The sequence below is a fragment of the Microcebus murinus genome, chromosome X (assembly GCF_040939455.1).
Source record: "Microcebus murinus isolate Inina chromosome X, M.murinus_Inina_mat1.0, whole genome shotgun sequence".
Taxonomy (NCBI): Eukaryota; Metazoa; Chordata; class Mammalia; order Primates; family Cheirogaleidae; genus Microcebus; species Microcebus murinus.
The window spans coordinates 99,225,824-99,238,549 of NC_134136.1; the positions used below are offsets into that span (position 1 = coordinate 99,225,824).

Sequence of the window (12,726 nt, forward strand, 5' to 3'; positions counted from 1 at the left end):
AATAAAGGTACATTTAAGTACACTTTCCCATTTCCCTATGCATGGCAACTTTTGGGGCACCCTGTACTATGCTTTGTTCTTTGGTATGTATTTGAAGTTCTTTCTGATGAAGTTTTTAAAACATTCATTTTTATCATCTCATTATTTCTTGACAAATAAAGTCTTTCATTAGTTTTTAGGGAGATTTTAACCAAGAACTAGTACAACTAGATAAGAAGCAGGGAGTTTTATGAAACTGTTACCCCTTCTATAGAACAGAGAGATTAAGCCCTGCTAACGTGCATCAAAGGCACCGTGGGACAGTGTGAGCAGGAATCTTCTGTGACTTGACTCTTATGGTGACAAGAATCTATTATTTTATGGTACTTACTGTCTGTATTGTTCTTACCGTATTTAGTATATATTACTTGGTATTGTCATTATTTGTACTTACGTTGATCTCTGTAACTGGGGTATAAATTTCTAAAGGTCTGGAATTACTTTTATACACTTTTACATCACTTCTCTTAGTGGCACAAGTTTCATACCAAAAACTAGCTAAAGATTATTATATGCAGAATAGTTTGATGCATATTTAAAAGAAAAAAACACTGAAAGTTTATGCCTGCAGTATACCTCATAGCCTCCATTTTCTTTGACCCTTTTATTCACAGTTTTGACCATAGGCCACAATCCTCCCTTTTCTCCTCCCTCTTCTTGTCCTCACTCGCAGCTTTATCTTCACTTTCTCCTGCCCTTTTAAAACTTTACACCTAGTAGTGTATTGTGAACAAAGTTTACCACATCCTCTCATTTAATTGTTCCTACCACTTGCTTGGCATAACTGAAGCTTCGATTCCTGGTGAAACCGTATCCAATGACAGTCACTCTTCAAGCCCTTCTGTGACTCAGAATCTCACTTCCCCCAGCACATATGGGCATATACACGCATCCTAGTCCCACACTCATGGGGTGATCAAGAAGGACTGGCGTGCTCCTCATTCCTTACTGCCTCAAACCATGTTTTTCATCTCTCAACAGTATCTTCCCTTAAGGATAAAAACAGTTGAGGTGGTTTCAGATTCTGAAAGTGCATAAACACTATAAAGCATCATCCACATAATTGACTTTTCTGGGGCCCTTCAGTCCCTTCGTAAATCATGCATGCTGATACCCACAGCACTCTAAATACTCTTAGCTTGTATATATTTTCTAGAATGCTTTGGCATTTCTGCTTCCATCTGGTGATGTGTATGCTGATTAAGGGTGGCTTATTTGTACCCAAACCATTGGTGTACGTTTGCGGTTCCCAAACCCCAGGCTGCAGCCTGGTACCAGTTCGTGGCTTGTTAGGAACTGGGTTGCGCATCACCGCTTGAACTTCACCTTCACCATCTTCTGTGGAAAAGTTGTTTTCTACAAAACTTAGGACCCAGGCTGCATAGCGGGAGGTGAGTGGCATTCACATCACCGCCTGAGCTGCGCCTCTGCCCACCCCCCCACACACACACAGTAGAAAAATTGTCTTCCATGAAACTGGTTCCTGGTGCCAAAAAGGTTGGAGACCGCTGGTGTAAGTTATACTACCTGTTGTGACTACATAATTTATTTAAATGTTACGTATGTAAACCAAAGAAATATAAGTACAAAAAAAGAGAGACATTTCCATTAAAAGACATAATAAAGGAATGTCTCTTAAAAATGTAATAAAATTACTGTGAGCAAGAAAACAATGAGATTACAGAGAAGCACAGAGTAAAAATATTACAAGGAAAATTCATACTCAGGTTGCTTCACAAGTATCTTTAAGTTTATTACACTTGAAAGAATTTGGAATTCATAGAGGTACGTGGTATCATTTATCCAAGAAAGATGACCTGGAACCCCAAACTGATCCCTATTCAAAGAAAAGGCTTTGAATTTACACGAAAAAATTGATATAGGAATAAATTATATATTCAAGTATGCATTTTAAGTTAATGTTTATGATAGTAATCACATTTTATGGTTTCCCACTTTATCCAATATTTTTGTTAATCATCCAATCTCTGTTCCCAGTTGGGACAGTTAAGAGGATTAATACTATATTACCAAAATAATAAAAGTACTAATTGAAGAAAATTTAGAAAATGTGGGAAAAGACAGAAGACAATAAAAATTACCTATTTTTATAACCCAGTGAGAACATTGTTTTATACCAGGGGTCCTCAAACTTTTTAAACAGGGGGCCAGTTCAGTGTCCCTCAGACCATTGGAGGGCCGGACTATAGTTTAAAAAAAACTATGAACAAATTCCTATGCACACTGCACATATCTTATTTTGAAGTAAAAAAACAAATGGGCAAAAACACCTGCATGTGGCTCTCGGGCTGTAGTTTGAGGACGCCTTTTTTATACATTTGAACTTATACTATATTTACAGATCAGTGTACAATTGGAAATATTATGAATAATCTTTGTGAAATCCATAGTATTTGCATATTTCCCTATCTCCAGCATTAATGCTCATCACACACAACTTTCCTGGATGCCATAATTCAATACCTGACAGTAGGAGCCTCTCTCCTGCCCTCTGTATCAATATTGTTGGAGTCTTTCCTGTGTCTGACCTGAGATATTGATAATCCTTAAATTCAAATGGTCTTTCCAGCCAAGTATATATAATCTTTATTCCTCACTGGGGGATTGGACTTAAATTGGTTACTACCATGGCAAAATGGGTTAGGCAATCTAGAAGGAAACCTGAAAGTCTCCTTTCTCCCTGTAGACTAAAGCAAATTTTAACAATCAGCTTTCTGTTTCATTTCCTATGGGCCCTCCTCTTAATTCTCTTGAGTGTTAGGAGACCTAAGCAGAAGCTCTTTCTAGCTCAAAATAAGACTGAGAGAGAATAAACAAGGCAGAGAGTGCCAGAGATCAAAAGGCCTAAAAATTCTTCTGTGTCTTCTAGCTAAAAGGCCCTGGAGTCTCCATCCCCAAACACCCCAGCAGCAACAATCAGAAAGTCTCAAGAGGCCCAGGCCTGTCAGCTTCCTGTTACTCTCAATGAGTCTTACTGCTCTCTCCTCCTTGTAGAGTAGTTGGCATTTCTGCACTGGCTTTTTACCTTCTCCTGTTATCCTCTGAGATTTCTCAGTTAATCTTCTAACTTGGCATATCTGTATCTAATATTTTTTCCTTTCTTTTGTTTTAAGAAGCTTCATATAAAGCTTCATAATAAGAGTTCTGGGTTCTAATGACAGCTCTACTAATGATTTTCTCAGCTGTGAAGATTCTACATGGTTTAAGCATAGTCAAATGTCCAGCCCAAGTGACCCTGTGTACGCCATGTGTACACGTGGTTGTGCATGTACAGGGGTGTGTATTTTACAACCTTAATAAGCCTTAACAAACTAACACTGATCCCATCCTTAGATCTATTGAGACAGACTACAGAAAACTTATATATAGAAGGGTAGGGACAATATTTTTATTTTTGACTAGACAGTTGTATCAACGCGTAAAAGTGGGGTGCATCTCGCATAGCATTAATTGAATGTGCAGAACACTGAAGCATGCCTCCTTGCTGCTTATTTAGCACATTAATATCTACCTTTACACATCTGCAAATTATAGACTCTAGGTAGTGAATGCTAGAATTAGTGTTGTAAAGTAGGTCCTATTATCCTTTGGGAGGTACCTTCCATTGTGACCCTTTTCTCTCCTTTCTTTGTAAGAAACTAGGAAATAAAATGGAAAATCCTGTGGTAAGATCGTTTTAAAGGTACAAACTTAAATATTCAGTACAAAAGTCAGCTCTCACAGTGATGTTAAGTTGCCTGTGTTGTTCCTACATGCTATTATTACTTAGAATAATACCATACAAATGGTATCCTTAGAGTGTGGCATTATTCTGGTTCAGAAATAATGTCTTATGCTTTCACTTAGGCTCTTCAGGTTGCAAGTAACAGAAACCCACTCATGCTAGCTCAAGAAACAGATTTTTTTTTCTTTTTTTCAAGACAGGGTCTGACTCTGTCCCCTGGGCTAGAGTGCAGTGGCCTCATCACAGCTCACTGCAACCTCAGACTCCTGGGCTCAAGTGATTCTCCTGTCTCAGCCTCCTGAGTAGTTGGGACTACAGGCGTGCACCATGGTGCCTGGCTAATTTTTCTATTTTTTGTACGGACTGTGTCTCACTTTTGCTCAGGCTGGTCTCAAACTCCTGACCTTGAGCAATTTTCCCACCTCAGCCTCCTGAAGTGCTAGGATTGCAGGCATAAGCCACTGCACACAGCCAATAAACAAATTTATTAAAGGAACCTAGTAGGTCCCATGGTAATCCAAAGACAGGAAGCACTTGATAGTTGAACTATAGAAATTGGAATTGGGAAACAGAAAACAAGGTTGTTTTCTGTGTATCTTTGCAACTGGGGTTGCCAAGTCACAGTGTCCCCGCCATTCTCTGCCTGTTACATTTACTTTTTTCTGTCTGTCCACTAGCTGACTTGGGTACTCTAGGCCTGCCATGATAATTCTCAGTGTACCCCTTTGGCTTCTGCCCTGCCTGATCATCTTGAGTGTCTTGATTCTAAATTCCTAGAAGATGGATTTAATTGGCTCAGTTCATCTTTTTTTTTTTTTTTGCCTATGACCACAAGTTTTAGGATTCTTGTCAGCCTAGACATTGGTTGCCCTTATGTTAGATGTTACACCCCCACTTATCCAGTCTGCTGTGGTTTGGAGGGTGAAGGAGTTTTTTGTTGTTGTTGTTTTGTTTTTTTTTTTTTTTGCTTAAAAAAAACCCTAGTGGTTCCCACTTGAGATGGGTTTTGGATAAGGAGGATGATAGACATGCCTTACTAGGAATTGCTTTGAAACTTAAAAGTGTTTCTAAAAAGCAGTGTGTCAATTCTGGAAGTTGCTTCCTAAGGTAGTGTGTGATTCAGTGTGGGCTTCCGTGGTGTACCGTGGCCATGGCCAAAAAGTGCAGAAGGTGATGGTGTAGCCTGTCAACCTTATCTTCATAGATCCTGGATTCAGGTATGGCTCTGTGAGAGGTGAATATGCAGCTAGAGGGCTGTATCATTGGTTTTGATGAGCATATGAACCTTGTATCAGATGATGGACAAGAGATTCATTGTAAAAGTCAAGAAAACAAGTGGATCGGATCATGCTAAAAGGGGATGATAATATTCTGCTACAAAATATCTCCAACTAGAAATAGAAATGATCAAGGAAGTGAGAAATTGTTGAGTAGGTAATAGTTTGTTGTTTTAGACGTCCTTTGTTGGGAGTATAGTTGTAAAACATTTGTTCATATTGTTTCCATTACCCTTATGTTTTTTATCAGATGACAATAAATGCTGTGGGATTGTTTTTATTAAAAAATTAAAAGCATATCAGTATCTTCTAATGCTTTATGGTCATTTATGTTTACCTTATTCTGGCAGTGGCTTCTTAAACTTGAGCTTTATGTTTTTCTGTAGTCTATTAGACTCAAAGACCAGGGACCTTGGCACCTTAATTTTAATTTTTTCAGTACTCATTCATCCTAGTTTAGCCTCTTACAAGACACTTATAAACAAATGATTGCATGTATTTGGGATAGAGGCTAATTAATATTTGATAGCAGAGTTCTATGGTAAATTTTGAATAGGAAAATCTTATGATAAAAAATCTAATAAATAACCTCCATTATCTGTTAAATTTTCCTGTGTGCTGTTTGGGTTCATGGCTAGGTTGGATTTGTTGGTCTGGTTGCCATGTGAACCTTCTCCCTACTCTATATGGCTTGGCCTTTTAAATTTTTAGTCTTATATATATACAGTTTGGATATTTTAGCCTGGGGGAGTATGTATGTGCCACACCCACAGATTTGTTAATTACTTTATGATCAACACCATTGAAAACAGGTTCTCAAATCAATGAGTATTACTTACATTCAGTAGCAATAATAATTTCCTAATATTTCCTTTTAAAGATTAGAAGTAAATACTGGCTCAAATATATTGCACATAAAAGTAATTTAGTAATTATCTTTTGAAATTTTGATTTCTAATTAAAAAAGTAGAAAAGTTTTATTAGAAAGCTTATTATAAGTAGAACTTGCATTTTACTCTAGAAGTAAATAAAGGAAATTTATAAGCCAATAGTTGAATTTTAGTTGTTATGGTGGTACTTTTATTAAAGCTTTTTCACTTTTACGTTAAATTATTTTACTTAGAAGTATCCTGTTTAAGTATATATGTGCTATCATATACCCCAGTACCCCACGATCATTCATACCCTGGGAGACACAGTGGCAGAATTAGTGTGACCTAGACCTGACTTACCAGGCAAGTAGTAGCCAAGTCTAGCTTCTCTTAAGAATTACCTGCTATATTTTTAAAATATGCATCCTCAGGCCTCAGCATAGAGCTGCTGCCTCAGAATTTCTAGGATTCATTTCATAATCTATAACCTTTTTTAAACTTGGCAAAAAATTCTATACGCAAACCAAGTTTGGGAATCACCCTAGGCCTCTAGTTCCCAGTCTAACCAAAAAGAACACCTCCCATCACTGTAACTGATTTCATGTTAAGAACTTTATCATGGGCCATAGGATTGATTGTCCATTTAACAAATGCCCACTAAGTGTATATTGTGTCCAAGGTATTATGACATGCTGTGGGAATTTATAGAGATGCATATCAATATAGATATTACCGTTAACACCCCCAAAATGCTTTTGGCTGGCAGGTGTATAAGAATCTACATTGTGATGGCTTGAGTTTTTCAAGGATCATCATGCAATTCTTAATTATAGCATTGATACACTATACTTTGTACTGATGCTTAAAAATTTCTTATTCACATGTGGTTTTAGGAACCATACTCAGAGACCTTCAGGTTTTGAGTTGGCTGCTTCTTTCTGGGCTCCACTGTCACAGGTTAAATCTGTCTATCACTTTTTCTTGACAATGCTGTCACAGTCGTGATACTGGGCAAACTAATACCTTGAGGAATTAGCATATTTAGTGGGTGTAGGTTATTTTCCTGTTGTATAGCAAATGGAAGAGCAATCTTAAAACATCTTTTTTACATACCTGGAGAAGATGTTTTGTGGAGATGTATTGGCTTTGTATGTAGATAATGAAGCATTGTCTTTAGATTTCAGTATTTGTGGCCTTGGAAGTTCATGGTTGGCTTTGTGCTATCACGTCACTAGGTGGAGATGTAGCATTGTTTGGTGCTGTAGCCAAAGCATAAGGACTGAGTCTTGATTTCTCTTCTTTTAACAAAAGTATTTTACAGATATTTAATGAGATTTATTATGTCCTAGAAAAAAACTTGTAAATTTAGTATAATTCTAAATTTTAACTTTCTTTTTTTCAGGGTTGAAATCTAGTCCAACTTTAATGTCTATTTTCATACTGATCAACTTCTTAAAATTTTTTTTCTCCTCTTACTGCTTTTTCCTTTTTGCTATCCCTAATTATTTCATCTTGTCAGAGTTATTCTAATGTCTCTATCTTTGGTTTTTATAGCAGTTTAATTTTAAAAGTTTAATAATAAAATAATCAGAATTTTACTCCAAGGTCAAATAATAGATACAATTTTAACATGGTAGCAATATGAAGTAAATGAACCAAAATTTATAATCTGAACATACCCTAATCTTATCTTTGTATTCTTTTAGGTTAATAATGTCAAATTTTAACATATTTAAATTCTGTAGGGCTTATTTTTTCCCCTTTCTTGCTTTCCTTCCTTCCCTCTTTCTCCTCTTGAATCTTAAACAAGTACTCCATGCACAGTATTGATGTGGGGAATAGAAAAGAAGTGGGAGTCTGTCTACAAAGAGCTGATACCCTGTCGAGAACATTGCAAATGTGCCCCTGAAGCTTTTTAACATAATTTGAATCCCTAATCTTTAGAAATTGTAAAGGTGAAACTTTAAAAATAACTCTTACTTAGGCAAACAGTCTGACAATTCCTCAAATGTTTGAATGCAGAGTCACCATATGATCCAGCAGTCTTCTATTCCTAGGTATATACCCAAGAGAAATGAAAACACGTTCACATAAAAACGTGGACATGAATATTCATAGTAGCATTATTCCTGATAGCCCACAGTGGACAACCCAAATGTCTATCAGCTGATGAGTGGATAAAGAAAGTGTGGTATATTTGTACAATGAAATATTATTCAGCAATAAAAAGGAGTGTACTGATACATGCTACATCATAGATTGCCCTTGAAAACATAATAAGTGAAAGAAGCCAATCACAAAAGACCACATATTATAGGATTCCATTTATATGAAATGTTCAGAATAGCAAATCTATAGATACAAAGCAAATCCATGGTTGCCTAGGCCTGGGTGGAGGGGAGTGACTGCTTGGGTTTGGGGCTTTTTATAGTGATAAAAATGTTGTAAACTTGGTTATGGTGACAAATGCACAACTCTGCAAATATACTAAAAACCACTCAGTTGTATGTATACTTTAAATGTGCAAATTGTATGAGAATTATATCTCAATAAAGTTTTGTAAAGTAAATTATCAAAAGGTTTAACAATTATCAAACTAAGGAATATTGATTGACCATCTACATGGGCACTATACAAAGTTCTACAGAAGTTACAAAACAAGTGTTAAGACACAGACCCTGACCCTGACCTCAGTTTGTTTATAGTTCAAGAGAAAAGGCACACATGCAATATATCATAGTGTACCTTTGCTTTCTGAATTTGTTCCTCATCTTCAAACCTACTGAATTCCCTCTTCCCGCTATTTCTTGTAATGGTCCTGATCCTCTTGCCCTATGTTTTTTTATATTTCCCTTTTTGATAGTGAACTGTTGCTCTTCAGACTTTGATAAATATCAGCCCCAACCGGTTACCTTTTTAACTAACTTAAAGGACATTTTAAAGTGATAGTGGTGCCTCCAGTAACTTAAATTGTGTGACTCATGGAAACCTATTCATTCAGCATATACTTATTGATGTTTCATTTACAAGTAACTCTGGCAAATCATAAGACTGTTACCACTATTATTTTTAAAATTATAACAAATGTCCTTTTACTACAATTTAGTCAGGTTGCATGGTGCTCAGAAGCATAGTCTTAAGTTCCAAGATTATCATGAAAAACACATTTTAGGAATATTTAAAAGTTAAAGTGTGTTTGGTATAGAGCTAGCTATATTGTCATTAGTCTAGTATTTTGACATTGTTGTGATCATTAAAACTTTAAGGAAAGAGAAATTTTGTTTTAGTCATAATAATAGCCAAAAAGGGCTATTTTTAAAAAGGTGGTAGATAATTAATTCTAAATCCATCAGTTTAGACAATTCATTTATTTTATATGCATTTACATGCTTGTGACTATCTTATTAGTACAGCAGCTAAACTTTTTTCTTTCTTTGCAGATGCATATGAAACAGCCAAGATGCTATGTGAGCAGTATTACCTGGTAGCTCCAGAGCTGGAAGTTGAAGAATTCAATGGTAAAAGAAAAAGAATTTTAACCTTAAATACCAAGAGGCTGACTAAAAAACGGATTATACCTGAGCCATATTTCAGTGAGATCCTAAAATTATACTGCTTTTCCATCTTTCATATCTTTTAAAAACTTCTTCTATACCTTTGGTCAACCAAGTATGTACTCCTAAGGAGTTTTTATACAGGAATGTGTAAAATATTAGTGTATTTGTACCAAACTAGGTTCGTTTGCCAGCGCCCAAGGGAAAGCTGAACACCAAAGTACTGGGTTCTTGCAATGAGAAATCTGCCTCCCCTGAGCTGGGGATTGCAGCAGGTTTTATATAAAATCGAGAGGGTAATGGAGGTATGATCTGATTGGATCTTGCAATGGAGTCACAACAAGGCTGAATCTGATTGGATGTTGGATCTTGCCGTGTTGTCCGTTCTTAATTCAGTCCCCACTCCCTTGTCCAAGCACTTGAGCACTTAGGTTCCGCCCACGATTGCACACTTGGTTCATCTGAGCATGCTCAGGTTATGTGACCTTCAACCTGGGGGTCCACAGCAACTGCAAAACAACTCACAACTTATTTACGTACAGCTTGAACCAGATTGGTCTGCTACAGTTACGTTAAACCCTGAAGTTCTTGGAACAGAAGTAATCAGGTAGAAATGCACAAAGTTATAAATAGGCAGTTCTCAAAATAACAGATGCAAGCAGTCAATAAAATATGGAAAAATGTTTAACTTTACTAATCAAAGAAGTACAAACAAAAACACAGAGAAATGCCCTTTTTTGTCTTTCAAAATGACAATGATTAAAAAATTTTAATGCTTTGAATTTGTGCCCAGAAAAATATTCTCTCATCAACCCATACATTTCTTGTATAAGTTTGGTATAGCCCTTCTCAAAAAGGTTAATGGTGTTCTTTCTCTCTGTGTGTGTTTGGAGGGTGAGCAAATTTGTGAATGTGTGTAAGTATTTCTAAAGGTTAGATTCCTAGACGTGAAATGATTGAGTCTTAGGGTATGGGCATTTACAATTAAAGATAAACCAAATTTAAATAAATAAACTTAAGTAATTTAAATTAATGATGGTTATATTCTTTGGCCCAATAAATTAAACTTTAAAACATATAAGAAAATGGATTTATGTACAGTGTAGATTTATATGTAAGAATGATGATCGCAGTAGTTTTCTTATAGAGAAAGGTTAGAAAACAACCCAAGTTTTCAACAATAGAGGATTATTTAAATAAATTGCAGTACATCCATAAGATAGACTACTATGCAGCCCATCAAAATAATACTTTAAAAGAGTAATGCTTGGGAAGAATTTAGATTTTTAAAAAATATAGGCTATGAAATTTTATAATAGTGCAAGTTCATTGGAAGATACTTTGAAGGATTTATACTATCAAAATACAAACAACTGCTCTTTGGATAGTGGAGTTATAACTGATTTTTATGTTAGTCACATGATTCTATATTTTCATGTTACTTTTACTTTTTATTTATAAATTATGAAAGATACATGCTCATTGGAAAAATACAAATATAGAAGTGTGAGTAAAAGGTAGAAGCCACCGCTACTCTTTTAGTCCCATAGAGAGTTTTGTTTTTTGCATAAATGGGGTTGAAACTATCCATGTTCTATAACTTGTGTTTTTCACTTTATCTCAAAGATCTTTTCATGTATTAATCTCATTTAGAGATAATCCAGAGTGTACGTTACCATAATTTATTTAACCATTTTCCTATGCGTATACATTTAGGATTTCCAATTTCCTGTATTCCATATAATGAGCTATGAAAGGTGTGTGCATGTATTTGGAGGGTGAGAAAATTTGCAAACATGTGGAAGTATTTCCGTAGGTTAGATTCCTAGACATGGGATGACTGAGTCTTAGGTTGTGGGTTTTATAATTAAAGATAAACACAATTCCCTCTCAAAAATATACCAAAAATGTATTTCTCATATAATGAGATCAAAATGTGAAAGGCTTCAGGCTGCTGTTGACGGACTGTTGTCCCTCCATCCTACTTGAAAGGTATGAAGTCAAAGCTGCTTTCAAGGTCTCTTGGGTTCTCTGAGAAGAGTTGTGCCGCCATTTTGAATAGATACACAGCCAGAACCAAGTGGGCTTGGCTTGATTACTCCTGATTAGAAGCATCTTAATATTCTATTTCTTCCTACTGGCTAGGCGGGACCCGACATAACGTCAAGATTTATATTTGTCAAACAATAGAACTTAAGTCTGCAGGTAGTAACAAACTGCTCTTTTTTGTGGGGGACAGCCCCCCTCAGCCTGAAGGCCAGAGCACATTCTTCCCAGCCAAGGCTGTCATGATGGCTGGTCACCCACCATGAGAGGAGCCTTATGACTATTTTTGGCACCATCTCCTGAGTGATACAAGCCCATTTTCTATCATAATTTGAAGCCCCTTTTCCTATCAGCAAGGTACATGGATGCTGCTGGTTATAGGTAGTCTCTAGTTTTGTGATGATTTTGGCAGTGTAGTTATGATTTATATTTATGATTTCTTGAATGCCAGAGCTCTTTGCAAGCATGATTAAGGAATGTGCTTTAGCCCTAACAAGTTCAACGTTAGACATGTAGGTCAGAGATTGGTCCTGAACACCTTAAGTGGATAGTTTGGCTTTATAAGGAGAGAGTTTGTATGCTTCGCGCAGTATGACAGCTGACTCTGTTTTCTAAGGGAGGAGTCAGATGCAGATTCATATGGATTCATTTTCAGAGCTTGTCTAAACTAGCGCAGCATCCCCTTTCAGGATTTTTTCATTACACGACAGGCACCTTTAACAATAGAGTGATACCACTCGCTGCTCTGGCCTTCAGAGTAAGTGAGGCTGCCATTAGTCCAAAAGAACTGTTTGTTGCTGCCTGAAAAAAAAATTTTTTTTTTTTTGAGACAGAGTCTCACTTTGTTGCCCAGGCTAGAGTGAGTGCCGTGGTGTCAGCCTGGCTCACAGCAACCTCAATCTCCGGGGCTCAGCGATCCTACTGCCTCAGCCTCCCGAGTAGCTGGGACTACAGGCATGCACCACCATGCCCGGCTAATTTTTTGTATATATATTTTTAGTTGGTCAATTAATTTCTTTCTATTTTTGGTAGAGACGGGGTCTCACTCAGGCTGGTTTCGAACTCCTGACCTTGAGCAATCCGCCCACCTCAGCCTCCCAAAGTGCTAGGATTACAGGCGGGAGCCACCACGCCCAGCCCGCTGCCTGAGAATTTAAGTTCTGTTTGTTTGGCATATTATCTTTTGTTTCTGA

General features: G+C 36.7%; 1 protein-coding gene and 1 pseudogene across 1 annotated transcript in view; both read left to right on the forward strand.

The window, feature by feature from the left end:
- Positions 1 to 12,726, forward strand: part of PDK3 (pyruvate dehydrogenase kinase 3) — a 74,930-nt gene that overhangs the window by 37,830 nt on the left and 24,374 nt on the right. Inside the window, exon 6 of the mRNA XM_012784586.2 lies at positions 9,374 to 9,451. Coding sequence (XP_012640040.1) covers positions 9,374 to 9,451 — 78 coding nt within the window. The remainder of the gene's footprint in view (positions 1 to 9,373; positions 9,452 to 12,726) is intronic.
- Positions 3,277 to 5,954, forward strand: LOC105882302 (small nuclear ribonucleoprotein E-like; annotated as a pseudogene).